Below are 19,281 nucleotides of genomic sequence, written 5' to 3'. Positions count from 1 at the left end.
GCCGTGGCAGCAGTTAACGACTCTGCCTTCCCCCTCGCTTGCTTGTGCGGAGCTCAAGAGCGGCCAGGCGTGAGCGATTCGGCCTCTCAGGTTTTCATGAGCATGTGTGCACTGGCAGGTGGCCTTCCGGACTCTCAGGAATATGTTAGCACTTTTGAAAACCCCCGTTAGTCATCTGATTTTTCAGCTTTTCTTTCAAATTTTTTTGTCGGCTTATTGTTTACTCCAGCTTTATCACCACTGGAGGTAGCTGTGATAGTAAACAATTGCCACTGATTGTTTTTGGCAAACATTCCTGGGGAAGCACTTTTCACAGTGAACAATCTAGGGGTGGGGTCAAGTCCAGACAAGCCCTACCTGGTCAGGTGATCACAGCTCCCTAGGCAGGGGGTTTGGGGAGTCCTGGCCCCGGTTTGCTTCCCTCAGGGGCTGTGAGACCGTAGGTTTACTTAGCTGCTATGGAGCTTGGCTTGGGGGTGGGTGTTGAAAATGGGACAAGTCAAAACACCATACAGCTCACTCTTTGCTAGGTTTAGCTGTGTTTCTTGCATAAATGCACCTGGGGTTGCTGCAAGTCTTTGATTAGTTTCCAGAGTTCTGAAAAAGTTGCTTTTGACAATTTTTGCTAATATTCTCATTACAGTTATGGAGGAATGGGTTTTCAGAGACTTTTACACTGCCAACCCCATTGACATTCCTACTTATTTTATGATTTGTTTGTCTTTGTTTCTAAAGGTATTCAGCATAATGAATAACAAAAATATCTGCGTTTGGGAGATGCTTTTATATTAATTGCCCTTATAGTGATTGTGGTAGAAATATATGTAAGATTATTATCCTAAATGTGGAAATGGCTTTAGGTAATTAACTTAAAAGAAGTAGATTATACAGATCTATTACTGTATAGGAGATAAAATATGAACAAAATCTATCACTTAAAAACTGGAAGAGGGTCAGAAATGTCCGTTTTTCAGAGGCGGGATCTGAGGGCTGGAGAACATAAGTGCCGTGCTGAGGTTCTGGAAATTCTTCGGCTGCTGTGCCATTGTTACTGGTGTTGTTAAGAGAGCAGAACACGGTAGAGTATCAGAGCATCAGGAAGATGAGAACGCTTCATTGTGCTAGCTTCAGGTGGATGGTATTACATCCAAATTGATTATGCTCTAAAATGTTTTCTTTTTCTCTGGTTTTGTTTTGTTTCCTACGTTGTGGGCACAGTTTCTCTCTAGTTTGATGATATTTTATATTTTGGAGGTCATGGATCTTTTTGAGACTCTTAAGAATTATCACTTCGTTCCTCAGAAAAAATGTGCATAATACACATGTGTCTTGAATTTTTGATTATTTTACATATTCCTGGAAGGTTATTAATGGATCTGAGTTTAGGACCTTACTGTGGTCTGTTTTAAACTATGGTTTTATTATAGTCCTCAGTTTTATTATTTTTCTATCAAATTTAAATGGTTAAAACAATTACTAACTACTCACGTGGAAATGTTAAAATGTCAGATTACTGTTCTATGGAATTTTTCTTCTCTTTATACAATGGACCACACAGCGTCCCAGCTGTGTAAAGTTTGTGTCACACGACTGCTTTCAGTCAAGGGTTCTCAGTGTTAGACATTCTGTTAGTGTGACTTTATGTGATGATGTAAGGTTTTTACTTAGCCTCGTTTTTAAAGGTACATATCCTCAGAATTGTTTGTGTATCTGCTAACACTGTTAATATTATTTTTTTATTTTTCAGTTTCTGTTCAGAAAAACCCTGATAATACATTGTCTGTTACAATGAGAATCTTTGAACTCTGGCAGGTGCAAAAGTCTGAAATCTGTGCCGTGTTTGGGTTTGGACAATGGCCACTGGGTGTTTGTCAGTACAGCTCTGGGAGTCTCTTTGCAGCATCGTATTGACTGTGTATTAATACAGGGTGTTCTGTTGGGCCGTCAGCTGATTGTTTAGAATGTAAATGAAGCTCTTGATGGATCTGGTGACTGATGGCTTAAATTCCAATTAATCAGTGGCTTCATCAGTTTCTTAATTCAGATCAAATATCTCCTGAATGCACACAGTTCTTTTAGTGGTATTAAGAGAAATTAATGCTTTAGAACTAATTTTCATCAATCTCTTATAAATGCCAATATCTTTTTCACTTGTCTCCTAAGTGATGACATTATAGTTTAAGTGTTTGGGACATATTACAATAGCTCAGCTGTCACTTGTTAGTGGGCGAGCGGTAGGTAAATGACACTGTACTCACCCACATTCTCTCTGTGGTGCTATTCATCTTGCCAGCAGCTTAAAAATTTCATGCAGAGTCATTAAGTCATATAAATGATTTAGAAATTAAGTTTAACGGCAAACGATCTGGTATTTCATATGCAAAGTCGATGTCTGTTTCTCTACTGTTCGGGCGTGAACTGTAGCCTGTCTCTTGCAGAGCTGTGGGGTCTGTGAGCTGTCGGGGCAGTCCGCTAGCATTCCAGGGGGACTTAGTATGCTCTGTGACATGCTCACGGGCGCTGTCTCACGGTGCCGTGACAGTTACTGCATCCCCACTCGATGCCGTCTCCCGGGTGGCATGCACACTAGCTGATCTTCCTTTGATTGTCATTAAACCTGTCCTTTGCTGTCAACTCATGTCAATTATACCAAATAAAATCAAGTATTCATAAGAAGTCAGTAATAGGATATAAGCAGACCGATTTAGTCATACATTTTTACTGAGCCTTTAGACGGCATCAGTTGTAGCTCGTGCTTGCTGTTAAAAAATCATTAGGTATAGTTCGTGCAAGAGAAGTCCAGTTGGCCGTCTCTGACTTTGCTGCAGTTCGTTCTCTCTCTAAATCATGTCAATTACTGCGAGCCTACTAATGTCAACTGTGCTTGAAGATAAATAATATGTCACTTCCCCCTAATTTAAAAAGTAGCGCATATTTAGCATGAGGCGTATCCTTTTACTTTAAAGAAAGGCAAGTGTGTGGTCTCCAGTGTTTAATAAGTTGGCAGACATCTAGTTAAGTCATTGATTTCACTTTTAGAAACACCAGTGTTTGAAATGTAAGAGACTCTAGAGAGTCTCAGCTTTTCTTATTTCAGTATGTTAGAAGCAAACCCGGACCAGAGCCGTTGGCGTTGACGTCCCGCAGTGTGTGTCTAACGGAGTCTGGGATCCAGTCCTTAAGTTGTTTTTGTACTTTACAAAGCACACACTCAAAGACATGGATAAACACGCACATGTTTAGGAGGAAAGCCATCAATCTTGTGAGAAAGGGTTTAACTATAAAATAATTGGCACTGCGAGTTTTCTTGCACTCCTTTTCATTGGAAACCAGCCTGTTATTTTCCTTATCATAAATCTTTGGGCAGACGATACGTAACGAGTGATGTTTATGTAATTAGGTGTACTTTTTAGAGTGCGTGAAATCAGACGAAGGTCTCATAGGTGTGTCTTCAGCTGATACAATACATGATGGAAGAATCTTCTCATAGCTCTTGATCTCACGGTATCTCACCAAAGTGACTTCACCACTGCGAAGCTCCTAGATCTGTGGTGGCAACTCTAATGCCTGTGGTGTAGGCAATTGAAAGAATGAAACGTGAAGGGTCAGTGGGGTACATTCCAGGTGCTGAACTGCTGTGATGGGTGAAAGGCACGGGCCGCACCGGGCGCATGCGGTTTACGCCGGGGAAGAGCGAGGCAGTGCTCACCGGTGCGCAGGAGCGTGTGTCCCCTGGGGAGTTCAAGGCCCGGGAGGCCGGTGTGGATGTGGGTTTGCAAGGACCTGTTTAGTTTTAGAACTTTGTTCCAAAGGTGTACTGGACTAAGCTGTGTAAAATGTACATCCCGCCTTAACTAGATCCCCAAATTTGAGGAATAATTAGCTAAATAATTAATAAGTTCTTGGTGTATACCATGCCCTGGCAGACTTGAGTAGATTCTCCTCTAAGATTTACAACGTGACTCCAAGTAAGTCTTATCTGTCCCATTGTGCACATGAAAAACCTAGCAAGGCGGAGTAACTAGACAGGGAGCAGCAGAGAGTGAGTCACGGAGCTGGTTCTCAGCCCGAGGCCGGCTCTTCCCTCCGTGTCAGCCAGCTGTGACTTTACACACAGGCGCCTGGAGCGGCCTCGCCCTCCGAGCTCCTGCTCTCTGGGCAGCGCTTCTCTGCGGTGGCCTGTCTCACGCACTGCAGGTTGCGGAGCCGCGTCCTTGGCCTCGACTCGCTAGATATCAGTGCCCCTCCCCGCGCCCCACACCAGTCCTGCTGTGAAAACCAGCGAAGTCTCCAGAAGTTTCCTGGGGGGCAAAATCAGCCCTGGTTGAAAACCACTAGAGGACTTTTTTCACTGAAGAAAATCCCTGAAATAAATCCTAAGTATTCAGATGTATATCTTTTGAGAGTCATTCTTTTAATATTTTCCAGAGATCTTCCTTGGTAAAAAGAGATTGCTTCTGTGGAATTTGAGCCATGCGTGACCCCAGCTCCCTGTGCAGGAAGCTTCTTCTCCAAGCCAGTGCAACCAGGCGGCTGGGGGCTCCGTCTCCCTCGGCGCCCAGGCTGCGGCAGGGCCTCTCCCTGGAGGGTGCCCCCCAGGCTTGTTTTCCCCAGGCTGCGTGGGCTTGCCCAGTTCCCTGGGCCTCCCTCTACTGCCCAGCTGGCCCTCAGAGGCGAGAGCTCTGCCCCAGTCTTGACAGGCCAGGAACACTGGGGCCCCAGCTAGTGTCCCCCCACACCCAACCCCCTGCTACCAGCTGGCTTGTAGGGCAGAAGTAGCATGCCTGGAGGGGCTGCCACAACCCCTCGCCCCACCTCAGTGCCCACTTAGAGGAAGGTGTCACCCTCTGTAAAGCTGGCTTCTGTGTCGCAGCCACCTCCAGTGCCTTGGCCTGGAGCTTAAAATTTTTAATTAACCATTTTACAATTATATAACCACATTATTTCAGCTGGTTTGGGGATAAGGAGTCTTGAACAGATTCTATCCGATATAAAAAGACTTGACTGATACCATTTCTGTAGGAAGATGTTTTCTGAATCCTGAACAGGTCAGAAACTGCTGCAGTGTGACGTTTAGGCTCTTTCTTTCCCAGATGACTGCAGCCCTTGGCAGCTGTGACTCTGTAGGGCTGTTCACCTCTTCTTCCCTCTGACGTGTTACTGAGTAATCTTACAATGTTTGTAAAACCCTGTTTCACACAGGACACTTAAAGTTGTATTTTCAGTACTAAAACACAGCTATTTGAAAATAGTGTAAAAACGTTTTATTTAATGTTTCTGTTTACCCGTGGTGATCACTACTGAAAGCTGACCTGGCAGATAAAGGGAATGGGCCGGGAGATGACTGATGGGTGAAATCAGCTGCTGAAGTGGGGAGAGAATGCAGGCAGCCAGTAGCTGTCATGGTGTGAGCTCTGTTAAATGGCCGTGTGTGCGGTCTGCGTTCACCAGAGCTACCCTGTGCTGAACCGCTCCGATCAATAGCGTAATTCTGCATGGAAGTGGTGGGTCGGAGCCAGCCTGACAGACAGGGCGGGGGCTGGGAAACCTGAATATGAGAAAGGTACATTGATAGGAGGCCCCGTTTTTGCAGGTGTTCAAGTGTAAATTTAAGTGTAACTCATACAAATAAGTGTACGTCTTCTGTGGTGCAGTTCCAGTTACTTGCAGTTCCTTTCCTGCTGAGATCAAATGTTTGTGGAATACTTTGGGTTTACATTTTCTATGTTAATCTGAATGTGTTTCTTAAAAAATTCTTTAATTTTAATCTTTATGTTTTTAGAGCAATTTTAGGTTCACAAAAAATGAGGAGGTGCAGAGATTTCTGAACACACCCACTCACACGTGTATAGCTTCCTCATTATCAGATCCCCCACCAGAGCTGTACACTTGTCACAACTGATGGATCCGCACTGACACCTGATGATCACCCAGAGTCCGTGGTTTACACTGGGGCTCACTCTTGGTGAAGTGCATCCTGTGTGTTTGGGCAAATGTGCGAGGACGTCTGTCGATCATAGAATGTCATGCAGAGTATCTTCACTGTCCTGAGGTCCTCTGTGCTCTGCCCGTTTGCCTCCACCCCCTCCTCCATCCCGAGCGACCACTGATCTTTTTATTGCCTTTCCAGAATGCCGTGTAGCTGGAATCACACAGCACACAGCCTTTGCAGACTGGTTTCTTTCACTTAGCAGTAGACTAACTGCCTCCATTCTTTTCACATCTTGAGAGCTCTTCTTGTTTTCGTGCTGAGTGATTCTCCGTTGTCTGGATGCACCACAGTTGGTCCACTCACCTGCTGAAGGACATCTTGGTCCCTTCCAAGTTTTGGCAATTACAAATAAAGCAGGGGTAAGATCTGCCTGCAGGATTTTGTGTGGACATAAGTTCCCAGCTCTTTTGGGTAAATGCCAAGGAGTGCGATCGCTGGACCACATGGTGGGAATGTGTTTGCTGTTATGAGACCCCCAAGCTGTCTTCCAAAGTGGCTGCAGCATTCGGCATTCCCCCGAGCAGGGATGGGCGTTCCTGCGGCTCCACGTCCTCACCAGCAGTTGGTGTTGTCAGTGCTCTGGATTTGGGGTGTTCTAGTAAGTGTGCGGTGGTGTCTCCGTGATTCACCTTTGTGGAGCCACTTCTCATGTGCTCCTTTGCCATTGGTGTGTCTTCTTTGTTCTGATTTGGCTCATTTTTAATTGGGCTGTTTTCTCATTGCTGTGTTTTAAGAGGACTTTTTGTATTTTGGATAGCATCCTTTGTCCTGATGTGTCATACATATGCTTGTGTGGCTTCCTGTGACTGCCTTATTTTACCATTAAATTTTTGAGAAGTCAAGTCACTTGAATTCATTCTGTGTTTTATATGCTTTCTTTTATTTTTAAGGGATCCTTTTTTAAAGTTTGAGGTAATTTGGCTTTTTAATTATGTGAATTGTGTGTGATTTCAGGGTGAACGGTGTGAAGCAGGGTGCACTCAGAAGGGTGCTGCTTCTGTCCAGTGCCTTCTCTGTTCCCATCCGCCCTCTGTGGGTGGTGTCTCTGCACACACGTGCACGCGTGCACACACACTCACACTCCCCCTCCTTGTTCTTCAGTCGCTGGTGTTCTCTGTTCCCACGACAGTATGTATCCTGGAGAGACTTCTCAGTGGAAATGCAGGTCTTTCTCATTTCTTTTTCTTTTTTCTTCTGCTTTCTTTTTCTGTTTTTCCTTTTCCTTTCTTTCTGTTCCTCCCCACTGCCTCGTGCTCCCTTGCGCTCAGCTGGCTCTCTCACTGTATTCCCACCACTTTGGTTGTGATCAGTAATACTGCCCGGTTGTCGTGTGTGGTATGTTCTGTGGTGTGCTGCTCTGTTGTAGGATAGGTCATGAGAATACAGCATGGGCAAAGGGTGAATGGGTTTGTGACTAAATACTTCATGCTGTAAATGTGTTAGCGTTGTGAGTGTGACTGGCTGTCAGCAGGGCTTTAGCTTTTCAGCTGTGCTTTTGTTACTGAATACGTACACTAAAGTGGTGCATCATGTATTTTATTAGCAAAGTTATATCGCACTTTCTTGGGCATTTTTGAATATTTAATTATTGTTTTATTAACAGAACATGAATTAAAGGTAGAAACGATCAACGTAGTCTTTCTAAAATAAAACACTTAATTAACATTAAGCCTTCGTAGTCAGGAGCGCCAAATAGGAAATAAGTGATGAAACAGTTAATGGCCTGTATTGTTTCAGCAAACTCATGTTGTTCGTTGCATAAATAAAGACTTTTAAGGATTTCTGTTCACGGGAATCTCTAGGTCTATCATTTCTCTACCCCACTGTGCCGTGAATTGCGACTTCAGAGTGCTGTAACTCAGAAATTCTTCTTCTCTTGTTCCAAGGCTCGTGCTTTATCCGCACTGATCAGCTCGACGGTGAGACGGACTGGAAGCTGAAAGTGGCTGTGAGCTGCACGCAGAGGCTCCCGGCCCTGGGGGTGAGCGCTGTCGTCGTTATTCCCTCGTTTCTTACAGTGACTGTTCTGTGCAGTGAGTCTGGTTCGATTTATACCAGCTACCTTGATGCCTTGATAATTTTTAAAAAATAATTTCTTCGTTACTAATGAAGGATCATTGACAGTTATGCCCACGTAATTTCCACGGTGTCTCAGCATGTCACCTGTTTGAGGTGTAGTTTTGAATGTTCCTGTTGGCTTGACTCTTAGGTTTCCTTTATTTTCTCCTTGTTTGTGTGTTTAAACTCCCACTCGTCTGGGTGACCTCTGAAACTGGGAGCTCGTGGTAGCGGTTTGATGAGTCTGCCGTTGGTAACGGACCTACTCCCAGGAGGCAGTTCAGACCCTGCTTTGGTGGACGGCAGAACTCAGATGGCTTAGCTGAGCCTGGGAGGCCAGGCTGTCCACCTCAGCTTTCCCTCTGAAGGTGGAGTGTCCTCGCTGGTCGGGAGGAAGCGAAGTGTTCCTGTGTCTGTCAACAGAGAGAAGGAGAAAGACGCCTCCGGGCTTCCTACGTGGCCCTTGCTGCCTGGGGAGCCGGCAGGAGGTGGGATGAGCGGGAACAGGTCTTGCGGATTTCAGTGTTTTCGGGATCTCTAAAACAGGTCTCTCACTAGTGCTAAGGATCTCCTAGTGGTATAATTTTTTTTGATTAAATTTCTTTTTACTTTAGCAAAACCGCAGTTGTGGTCATTTAGTATTTTGTGTTATTTGTACTATTGATGTGCACGAGAGAAGCTTCATCATACGTGATTTGCTGATACTCATTGGAGAGTAAAGAAAGATGGAGATTGTCTTAAGAATGACCTTTGAACCGAGCAGCTGTGGGAGTTGAGCTAGACTTGGCCGCTTCACTTGGGTTGGTCGGGTTCGGAGAGGACTGGCTGCTCGTCGTGCGCACAGTGAGCTGCTGTGCCAGCAGGAGCCTCCCTCGTGCTTGTAGGTACTGGACTTTTCGGAAACTAAGTATGTTTGACGTGTGTAAGACTTGGCAATACTTTTGACTCTAGGTTTTTTCAGTTGCCTATCCTTTAGGTAGCCCCCAGGTTGAAATTCATTCCTTTATGTGTGTCATGTATCTTTTCCAAAACATTCTGGTCACTAATGAGAGTGTGCGCAGTCTTTCTTTGTCTGTTTATTCATCGTCACATTGTAATGTGGTTCACCAGGTGTGTCTGCTGGAGTCACTGTCGTCTTCTGCTCCTCCTCTTTTTTTTGCAACCCTTTAAAGATTAGAGAAAAGAAGATCACTTCTTCCTCCAGGGACCGCACAGAACAGGGTGCAGGTTGCTGGATTCGATTCCCAGGTCCTGTTTCTAACCCTGAGCTGGAGAATCTTTCTTCTCAGCTGATCAGCCAGCCCCCACGCCCCTCTGTCATGGGTGGGGACCAGCAGGCAGCTCCTAGTTTTTGTTTTTTAAAATATATCAACATTAAGAGAAGGCATGTAAATAGCAAGTTTTCTTCCTTAATGTCAATTCTTGAAAGTAGAATTGGGGAGTAAAAGAATATTCACGATTTCAGGTTTCTGATATTTAAAAATTATCATAGAAGAGTTGTGCCTAAACATCTTATAGCCATTAATGTATGATTATTAGGTAAGTATGTTTCAAAACACTTGAAACAGGTATTGAAGAGAGAAATCTCAGCTTGATAGAGAAAATTTGGGACAGTTTATTTTTTAATTGTATTCCTTTGGTTCCTAGTACTGTTGAAAGCTTCCACCAGATCTCGGTGAGGGGTGTACCTCCTACTTGGTGGTCTGCCCCTCTCCTGGGTCCGTTTCTGTGTTGGTGTTTGCCCATTTAAAGCTACATTGGTGCTCAGGTATGTGCATAGTAAACTGATAAAAGCAGGTATGTATCTGCAGATGTGCACCCCTCTTAGGCACAGATACTTCCATGTCTCCGGTTCTGCCTCCGTACGTCTTGTGGTCTCTGTCAGTCCCCAGGGCAGAGTGGTTTTTGAAAACTGTCCAAGACGCTCTTCAGGATCAAAGTTTCTCAGTCAGAGCCAGGTAGCACAGCAGTCAGATGCTCTGTTCTCAGTGCTCTGGGAGCTGTAAATTCTCAGTGTTCTGTGATGGTTTATTTACAGTCTGCAGGGTATTTGTATAGTTGGTATGTTCTGAGTTAATGCAGCTTTTTGTTGGTGGTGGTGAACGGGGGAAGGCATTTTCTGCTGGACTGGTGTTGAAGGGAGTAGAGGAGCTGAAGTTGGCGTTGGCTATTTTCCACTGACCAGCGGGCCGGGACGACGGGCCGCTAGTAAATCGCTAGGCTGCCGGTCGGGGGTGTGGGGGAAGCGGGTGTGCAGAAGCCGCCAAGCTGCTGTCCAGTGACTGGACCGTTCGCGCCAGTGGCGTGCGGGCGCGCCAGTGCTTGGTAAGTGCGCAGCGGGCGCTCGTCTTAGTCTGTGCTTCTGAGGCGGCTGACGGCGCTGGATCCTGTGTTACGTGCTTGTTTTCCATCTGTGTGTCCTTCCAGGTGAAATGCCTGTTCGTGTCTTCTTAGTGTCGCTAATGTGATTTCTTAGAATGTTCTCACTACATGATCACGTCACATGCGGAGAAGACAGTCTGCCTCTTTGATTCCAGTCTGTGTACGCAGCCTTCTCTTTCTTTCACTTGTGGTATGACGCCGGCTGAGATCGCTAACGCAGTGTTGGATGGAAGTGCTGAAGCCTTTCTTGTCTTTGTTTTCAATCTTGGGGAACACTCAGCCGTTTAAAATTCTGTGTGATGACAGCTGTAGGTTTTTCATAGATGTGTGGGGAGGGGCCTGCAGAGGGTGGGTAGAACTGTCCCCGCCTTGATCGTGGTGATGTCATAGGCATGACTTGTATTAAAATGCAGACGATAGTACAATTTAAACATGCGTGATTTATTGCACATAAATTATGTCTTAAGGAATAATTTGTCATATTAGGTATTGATTTTTTTTCATAGAGAGGAAAGCCCTAATTTCTTATGGGTTTAAGCAAGGCAGTTTGTTTTTTTCATTTAAAAGCTCACACTGCCCGTAACTGTCGCTCATCTGGACTTTCTGTCTCTCGTGCAGTGGATTTGGGGAATACTGGGTGTCATTCGCTGCTTGTCGCTTCATCAGTGGAGCACTGTGCCCACCGTGACACCAAGAGTAAATAAGTAAACCTGCAGTCCTAGAGCTTTTCTCAAAGAGTCGAGGATGCCACCAAGCACAACCTCCCCAGCTCTGCTGGGTTCCAGGGCACCTCACGTGAGCGGAGACCTGGGCTCCAGGCAGCCGCGCGGCGGGTGCCGAGCTGCAGGTCGATGGCACAGGCCGGGCTTCCTGCTGCTGCACAGGCAGCTGGAAGGCGCGCACTTCCAGCACTGGAGACGTTCGGGACGCGCGTTTCTGGCTTTTGTGATCAGGCAGATTTGTTAACAGCAAGGAGGTCACAGTAGTTCTCAATAAATCATGACTTGCTGATTTATTTCAAAAGATCCATATAGCAGTAAACAATACCATTTACATTTAATTAGTTTTATTGAACGAGAGGCAGTTTTATTTGTAATGAGCCACATGTTATGATTAAGGATGTATTTTAATGACCTTTAAGTAATGCGAACAAATGTTGCCCTTGACCTAATAGCAGAGGCTTTCCTACATTATTGAAAACTTGGGAATGATTTTTAAATTATCATGAAAAGCTTCGAATGACATTCTCATTATTGTGCCGTTATTCAGCCGTTTGATGTCTAATGTGCTGGATGAGATGCCTCCCTCTGAATGTGCATGTGCGCGTGGAGGTGTGGGGGCTGCTCAGACGGCCCTTTACGTCCACGCATTGAAGGGCGATCTGTTGTACAAGAACTTCGCTGTTTGAAAGTTCCTGTGACTGTGTGGTGCGTGGCTGATGAGTGAGTCTCAGCGTTTCCTTACCCCAGGGGTTGGCTGGCTGCTTATTAAACATGCTAGTCTTTCCATCAGCCTGAAATTATTATACGTTGTATTTCCTCTTGTGTAAACTAGCTTGACTTAATTAACTTGAAAATAAATTGTTGTCAGCGTGTCATCTGAGCTGTAGTAGCAGACTTGCTGTGGTGAGCCGGTGTGTTCACCCTTAGTCCGGTGCAGCGTCTGCTCTTCAGAACCTTGGAGACAAATCTGCGTGCATCTTCCAGGCCCACCTGGAGGTGTGTGAATGAGCGTTCCCGAGTTTACTGAGCTCTCCGGGAATTTTCAAGGCATGAAAATGAGCGTGAGTCATCTGTCTGCCTGGCTGGCACGTCCCGGCTGGAGGGTCCCCGCTGGCAGGTGCCGTCTTCGACTTCAGGTGCTTGGTGGCAGTCGCTGGGGAGACGGCGGCCTGCCTCATGCCCTGGAGTCACGGGGCCCTGCCATGCCTTGAACTTGAAAGATGCGGCGGTGTTTTCCACGGAGGGTCGTTCCTAGAGTGACTCTTGGAGGCTCTCTCACGAGCCCCTGCTCCCTGTGATTTGGGAGCGTCTCACTCCATGTGTTAAGTCCCTTTCTGCTCTGAGCTCTCGAGTGGTTTCTGACTCCTTGCGGACACCTCCCAATCAGGAGAGAAGCTCTGCTCCCTCACCTAACAGTGCAGAGGTGGGCGGTCCACGCCGAGGGGGCAGCTCTGTCCTTGTCCCCAAGTGACCTTCAACGCTGCCGAACCCTTGCCAGCATGGGGGCCACGGCCCTGTCCTACTCCCCCCTAAAGTGAGCCGCGTGGGGAGGGGTGGCTGTGCGGAGGGCAGAGGGTGGTGTTCCTTAGGGGCCGCGTGCCCCTCTCCAGCCGGGCAGTTCTGTTTTTAAGAGGTGGTGGAGGGGAGCCTGTCACGCCGCTTCTGCACTGGGTTTCCCTCCGAGTACCTCTGACCGTCCTGCACTTCGCAGCGGGTGGCGGGCTCTAAGGCTCTTCAGTCGGTCCTCCTGAGGATTTTATGGCCGTCAGCGCTGTGCTCTGTTTAGAGCTGTTGCTGTAAGAGTCAGTTCTTTCCCACTTGCTCTTCAAGGGACTTGAAGCAGCTTGAAGACTTGTGTGTTCCCTACCAAGATTTAAAGTAGGGAATAAGTGAAATGTACACTCAGAACAGCAGACGTGTCTTCCAGGAGTGAGGGAGGCCGTGTCATGGTTAGCCTGTGGCCTGTTTCCTGTTGAGACTGTTTTCTGTAAGTGCTGGAGCTGGACATACTGCCCAGCAGTCCGGGCCCCCGGGTGGAGGGGCGCTGACGAGGGGGCCTCTGGGGGCCGCCCGGGAGCCCGCAGCCACCCTGCCTTCCCCCGGCAGGACCCATGAAACAGCAGCGCAGCTCTGTCTGTTGTAAGAATTCGTCTTCTACGTGAATATGGGTCTTGTGTTCTTGTTTCTTCATGTGTCTGGAAGTGTGGACTGTATCTTCAACATCACTGATAATTGTAGAGACTCTGGATTTTATGATGTTCTTCTGAAGAGCATTGGTTTCTGTTTGGTTTTGTTTTCACTGTAGTTAACCTGGCTGAAGTCAGATGCCTGGCCCCGTCTCCCCTGCAGTGGGGAGCGGTGCAGGTCTTCTTCGTTTCTTCCAGCTCAGCTTGACTGCGTGACCGCTGCCTGTGCGCGGGATGTCTGGGGCTCAGAAAGAGAGGGGACACAGAGCCTCGGGCCCCTCCGGAGGCTCTCCTTGCTGGGTCCCCGTCTCCCCGCTTACTCTTCGGCTGCTGTGGTCGCCCCAGTCTCTGGCCTCTGTTTTCCACGTCTGGAAGTCTGCTTTTCTGAGTTAGCAGCCTTGAGACAGAACCAAAACAAAATGAATAACCAAAACAAAACGTATAAAAATGGCAAACTCTCTGTATCAGGGTCCTCAGGACCACGCCCACTTTTGATGGGCCTCAAGGGGGCTCCTAGGACTCGGCATGCAGTCCTGCTCTCAGCCTCGACTTTCTCCAGTGGAAGGGTGCAGAGCGCAGTCAGCAGAGAGAACAGGTGCGTGGGGTGAAGTCTCAGGAAACCAGACCGAGCGGCCAGACTTTCCTCCTGAGGGACTCACACAGGACACGCTGAATTCCCCCAGCAACGAGCAGGAACACGTGCGGAGTGGTGTCCCCCAGGGCGCATCTGGGGCTGCCCCACGCTTCCAGCTCTGACGGTGGAGGCTGGGAGCAAGTACAGTGAACCCTTCCCTTGAGCAGTGAAGGGCTGGGGCACGTGTAACTTAGGCTTGGCCCTCCTTTGTACGCGTGGTGTTTACTTCTGGAAAAAATCCCTGTAGAAATGGATCAGCACTCAGCCTGCGTTGTTCCAGGGTCAGCCGTATTTAGAAGTATGCAGCGGGGTCTGAGTAACCGTCACAACTCCACATATGTTTTATGAAGCCATTGAGTAAGTCCCTAGATTTGGTGGGTATGTTTTTTATTTCGGCAGCTACTGCCTTTGCTGTAAACTAGCGATCTGCGCTCCTTAAGGCCAGGAGGACGGTGCCTTCCTCCCACGCACCCGAGCCGTGTCCCCATAACCTGTGTTTGTACCCTTGCACGGGAGGACTCGACTGTTCACACATCACGGCTGCTTTCATAGAATTAATTTTGAAGCAGGAAAGACATGCTTTCGGTTACTTCATTAATTGGCAGCATGTAACAGTTTAAACAGGTCTCCAGAGATGAGTTCTTAAGTGCCTTATTTTAATTATGAGAGTATGTTTGCTGGTCCAGCTAGTTGAGTTTTTAAAACTATATATAATTTTATTAAAACAATAGAAGTTATGTTAAATGAAAAATGTATTTATAATCATGGGGCAGCCCAAGTGCTGTGTATTTTATAAGCATCTCCCAGTTGCTTTTGACACAGCCTGTTACGGGGTGGCGGTTGTCCACTGGAATCAAAAGTCCCTACACCTCTGTTGAGCTTAAAAATTGTCATAGTGTTGGGCACAAACTATAAGAAACTCAACTATTACTTTTGATAAGTAATATATGAAAAATACTAGTTGGTAACTGGGACATTTCCAAGGGATGTTGTTTGGTTATGATGTGACTAATTTGGGTATTTTGTGTTCCAGGACCTGTTTTCTATCAACGCTTACGTTTATGCTCAGAAGCCGCAACTGGATATTCATAGTTTTGAAGGCACGTTCACCAGGGTGAGTCTCATCTTTTGTTAACATAACCATATGCGTTGTGTGTGTTAAGTTAAAAGTAATAAATCTTTATTTTGAAAGAGTAATTAAATCAAGAATCCGCTTCAACAAGTTTTGAACTAAAAAGTGAAAACCTAGAGAATGTGTCAAGTTCTTAAATTTTCCAACATCAGGTATCTCTCTGGGCTCCGTTCAGTACAGTTTTCCTGTTTTTTAGCACTTTTGCTCTTGTTACACTCTTATGGGTGGTGAGATGACGTAATTCGGCGGTCTTGGTCTTGGTCTTGGTGATACTTGGTGCACTCGCGCGTCCACGTCATGTCCTGGTCTGTGTCGCCTGGTCGGGTGGACGTGCGTGTGTGCGTGTCTGTTTCCTTGTAACACAAGTCCGTTTCCTTCTGCGTTCTTCTCACTGTTAGGGTGTTTGGCTGCAGCTTGAAGTCCCCCCACCCTGAGTATTTCATAGGATTTGGAGCACTCAGTAACTTTCGATTTTCACAGCCTATGCTGATAGTGTAAGTGACTTACAATACTTAAGGGGGTTTAATACATGGTATAGTTTATTTCTAATTGCTGCATTTATTTTAAGAAGATTTCCGGTGATCCAGTCAGCTTTGTCTCCCTCCTGGTCTCATACAAGGCTTGGTGAGCAGCTGTCACCACTTGGGAGAACTTCACCAAGGGGCACGCTGTGTGCCAGGTGACGTGTGGGCTGCGGGCTGCGGGCCGCGGGCTGAGGGCACGGGCACTGCTCTGTAAGCGTTCCCTCGGGGGCCGCAGTGATGGTATATGCGCAGGACGGCCGCGGGAGCCTGCGGGAGGGCGGGGTCCTGGCGGTAAGTGCCTTGTAATGGGCTCTGGAAAACTCAGATCTTTTTGTGCTTTTGCAAAAGTATTTTTGGAAAAAAAAAAGGGCATATGAGAGAAAAAGTCTTACAAAAGAGGGAGCACCCTTAGTACAGTAAATTCAGAGTTACTAACTGCTGTTAGTACTTTGGAATTCTATTTGCTTCTTCCTTTCTGTTCCCCAGATTTATATTGCCTGTTATTTGCTTAAAGTTTTGGAAATGTTTGCTGGACAGGGTGTCAGAGGGTGAGAGCAAACGAGAAATGGGGCTGGAAACACCCAGACTGTAGAGCACAGTGACATGGAGGGTGTGTGGCTGCACGTGTGTGTGACTGTGTGGCTGTCTGACTGGGTGTGAGACCAGGTGTGTGTGACTGTGTGTGGCTGGCCGGCTGTGTGACGGTTGTGTGAGCGAGTGTGCAGAGGTGGGGAGGGAGGACGGGACGGACGGCTGGACTTGATCCTGGAGGTCTTTTCAAAAGAAGGAAGAAGCCATTTACAGATTTTCAGCCTAGGAGAGAAATGATAATACTGGTGTTTGTGAAAGATTCCCCTGGATCCCTGGTCCCCGTGGGATAGTGGCAGCCACCTGAATTTACGTCCTCACGGCCTCCCCAGAGTGCACAGGCCAGCTGCGGTGGCAGCCGGGGTCACCTGTGGCTCGTGCGGGCAGCACGGGTGAGAAGGGAGATACTGCAGACTTCCGTTCAGTGCGGGCGGAGACGTCTCCAGATGGGCAGTCTGCTCTAGAGATGGGACAGCAGAGGAGAAAGGGGTTCGTGGGGGTCCTGACTTCATCAGGGCTTCTTAGTTCATTTCAGACACATTCGCCTTGTATGAATTATTGCAAGTTCTTAATAATTCTTTGCCTTCATTTGATATTCCTAACACTGTTTTGATTCACTCATTTTATATCAATCTTGAGTTCTAGATTATTTCAGATGGAAAATCTTTGTTTTCTGTACCTTTTTCAAAAAGGAGGAAAGAAAAAACCATGCTAAATAACTAGTTTTGTAACTGGAAAATAGAATTTACTTTAATTACCAAAATATCAACTGAACATTTAAAAAAGTGATACTTGCTTATATTCCTTTTTTGTACTGTGATATGCAGAGGAGAAAACAAATGTTTCTTTTGATTTAGCCTATGTAATTAAATAAGAATCAGAGCAAATTAATTCAGATGTCCTGTGGCAGTAAATGTACTGTTTATTTTATTGTCCATGCAGAATTGAATGCACAAGCACATTGTGATTAATATCTGCTCCTACTTACCTTAAAACAATGTCACGGCTACCTAAATTGATGACTGTATGACATTTTGTGTTATATGATTCACATTATTATTCTTGGTATCATTAATTTTGCTTATTCTTCAAGACAGAGCTATTCTCTCTAAAGCTTGGAGTTCATAACTATAGCCACTTCTGAAATACTGGCAGTATTCGTGGTCATTTAACATCATATTCCCATTTAATCTTTTTATGATGCATTTTGTACTGTAATGTCTTCTGTAAACCATAGCACACTTATCATTGTTCATGTCTTTTCCAGTCAAAATACTCCCCTTTATAAAACGTATCCCTGTTGTTTGTTAACTAGGGTACACTACTGAGAAAGCAGCTTGAAATGGTAACATTTTGCATTCTCCCTCCTCAAAGCAAATTTTATCTTCAAACTATATAACATTAAGGAGAAAGAAATGCAGAGAGAAAGGTATTTAGAGGTAATTTTCCATCTTCCCAGTCTTTATTCTGTACTATATGAGATTGGTAAAGAACTTTTACAATAATTTTCTCAATATTAAAAAAACGTTTAGTGTTTAAAGTCCATTATTATTATCACAGAATGAAAAGGGAGCTGCATAGATCCTGTGTATTCTTCAACAAGTAATTGTGCTAGAATTACAGAACGCAGTCATGTGGTGAAATAGTTCTATTAGAAGTAGTGGCAGAACCAGCTTAGATTTCTGAAACTAAACTACAGAATCTCTCACTTGTAGTTCAGAAAGCCGTAAAAAAATTCATGTTCTTTAATGCCATTATTCCTCCTGGAGTTTGACACAATGGGGAAACAATAAACTAAAAGACATGCATGTGTTAATTTTTAAATTTCCATATTAAGGGAACTGTAGGGAGGGTTTAAAACTAGGAAAATCACCTCGTATGATTCCGCTTATATGTAGAATCTAAAATATGATGCAAATGAACTTACTTATGGATCAGAAAAACGCTCTAGACATGTGATCACCAAAGGGGAAAGGGAGTGGGGGAGGGGTAGATTAGGAGTTTGGGATTAGCAGATACAAACTACTGTCCATAAAGCAGGTAAACAACAAGGACCTACTGTGTAGAGCAGGGAGCTATATTCAGTATCCTGTAATAAACCATAGTGAAAAGAACATGGAAAAGAATATATATGTATGTGTATATATATGTGGATGTATATATATAATGTATGTATATATACAACTAAATCACTTTGCTGTACACCAGAAACTAACATGACATTGTGAGTCAACTGTACTTTAGTACAAAGTTAAGAAAAAAAATAAACTAGTGGAATGATGCTCGTTTGCTCTCTTGTGGTCAGGGGATCACTGGCGCTGTAGGCAGGGCGGCCCAAAGGAGCTCCTGAAGGAAAGGGCACCCGGAGCACTAGCAGGCCACTGCCTCCGTGCTTGGGCCCGCGCAGGGCCGTTAGACGCGGAGGAGCGGGCCCCTCTCTGCTGTTCTCACGTGTGTTCTCTTCCTGGACAGAGGCAGTGCCTGTGCTGTGCCAGGTGCTCAGGTCAGGGTCAGTGCCATGGTCAGACAGCCCACAGTCTGCAGGGACAGCTGAAGACAGGAAGGGCTGTGATGCAGTGAGAGTAATTCAGAATTCATATTAGGGAAGGATTTTATTTGTTTTGTGCCTTAAACGACAAACCCAGCAGTTTGGCGGGACTTATCCCAGTTACGCACTCAGTTTGCTGGGTCGCGGCTTAAACTCCTGCATTGATGTACAGTTACAGCATGTGCCGTCTGGACTCTACTTAGGAGCTAAGCATGAGGGTGTTTCAGCCTTCTCTCTCCAGCAGTGCTTATCCAAGGTAGGTTCTAAGACCACCTCTGTGATGAGTCAGAAATTGATCATTTCATTTCAGTCGTAAATTGAAGTACAAAATAGTTAATGCAGAGAGATCACCAACTTCTGTCTTCTAAAAGTCGATGCTTTGTCCTGTAAAACCATTAAAGGCAAAGGGAATACTCAGTTTTCCTGGATTATCTGGTTCTGAGTCGGGCAGTTCTGTGCCTTGCCCTTGAGCAGCTACTTTGGCTGTGAGCACAGGGAGCCCAAGGCGAGGGCTG

The 19,281-nt window shown here is 45.9% G+C and overlaps 1 protein-coding gene across 13 annotated transcripts in view; it reads left to right on the top strand.

The window, feature by feature from the left end:
• The window catches only part of ATP9B (ATPase phospholipid transporting 9B (putative)), a 155,676-nt gene that overhangs the window by 48,190 nt on the left and 88,205 nt on the right, over positions 1 to 19,281 (top strand). For 11 of the 13 annotated variants that reach the window (XM_032470609.1, XM_032470608.1, XM_032470613.1 and 8 more), the window contains 2 exons: positions 7,879 to 7,973; positions 15,008 to 15,088. In XM_032470609.1, coding sequence (XP_032326500.1) covers positions 7,879 to 7,973; positions 15,008 to 15,088 — 176 coding nt within the window. The remainder of the gene's footprint in view (positions 1 to 7,878; positions 7,974 to 15,007; positions 15,089 to 19,281) is intronic. The other 2 variants (XM_032470614.1, XM_032470619.1) reach the window with 1 other exon arrangement.

The sequence above is a fragment of the Camelus ferus genome, chromosome 30, assembly GCF_009834535.1.
Source record: "Camelus ferus isolate YT-003-E chromosome 30, BCGSAC_Cfer_1.0, whole genome shotgun sequence".
Classification (NCBI taxonomy): domain Eukaryota; kingdom Metazoa; phylum Chordata; class Mammalia; order Artiodactyla; family Camelidae; genus Camelus; species Camelus ferus.
Note: the sequence above shows the minus strand (reverse complement) of the source record. Positions and strands in the feature narration are given on the sequence as shown.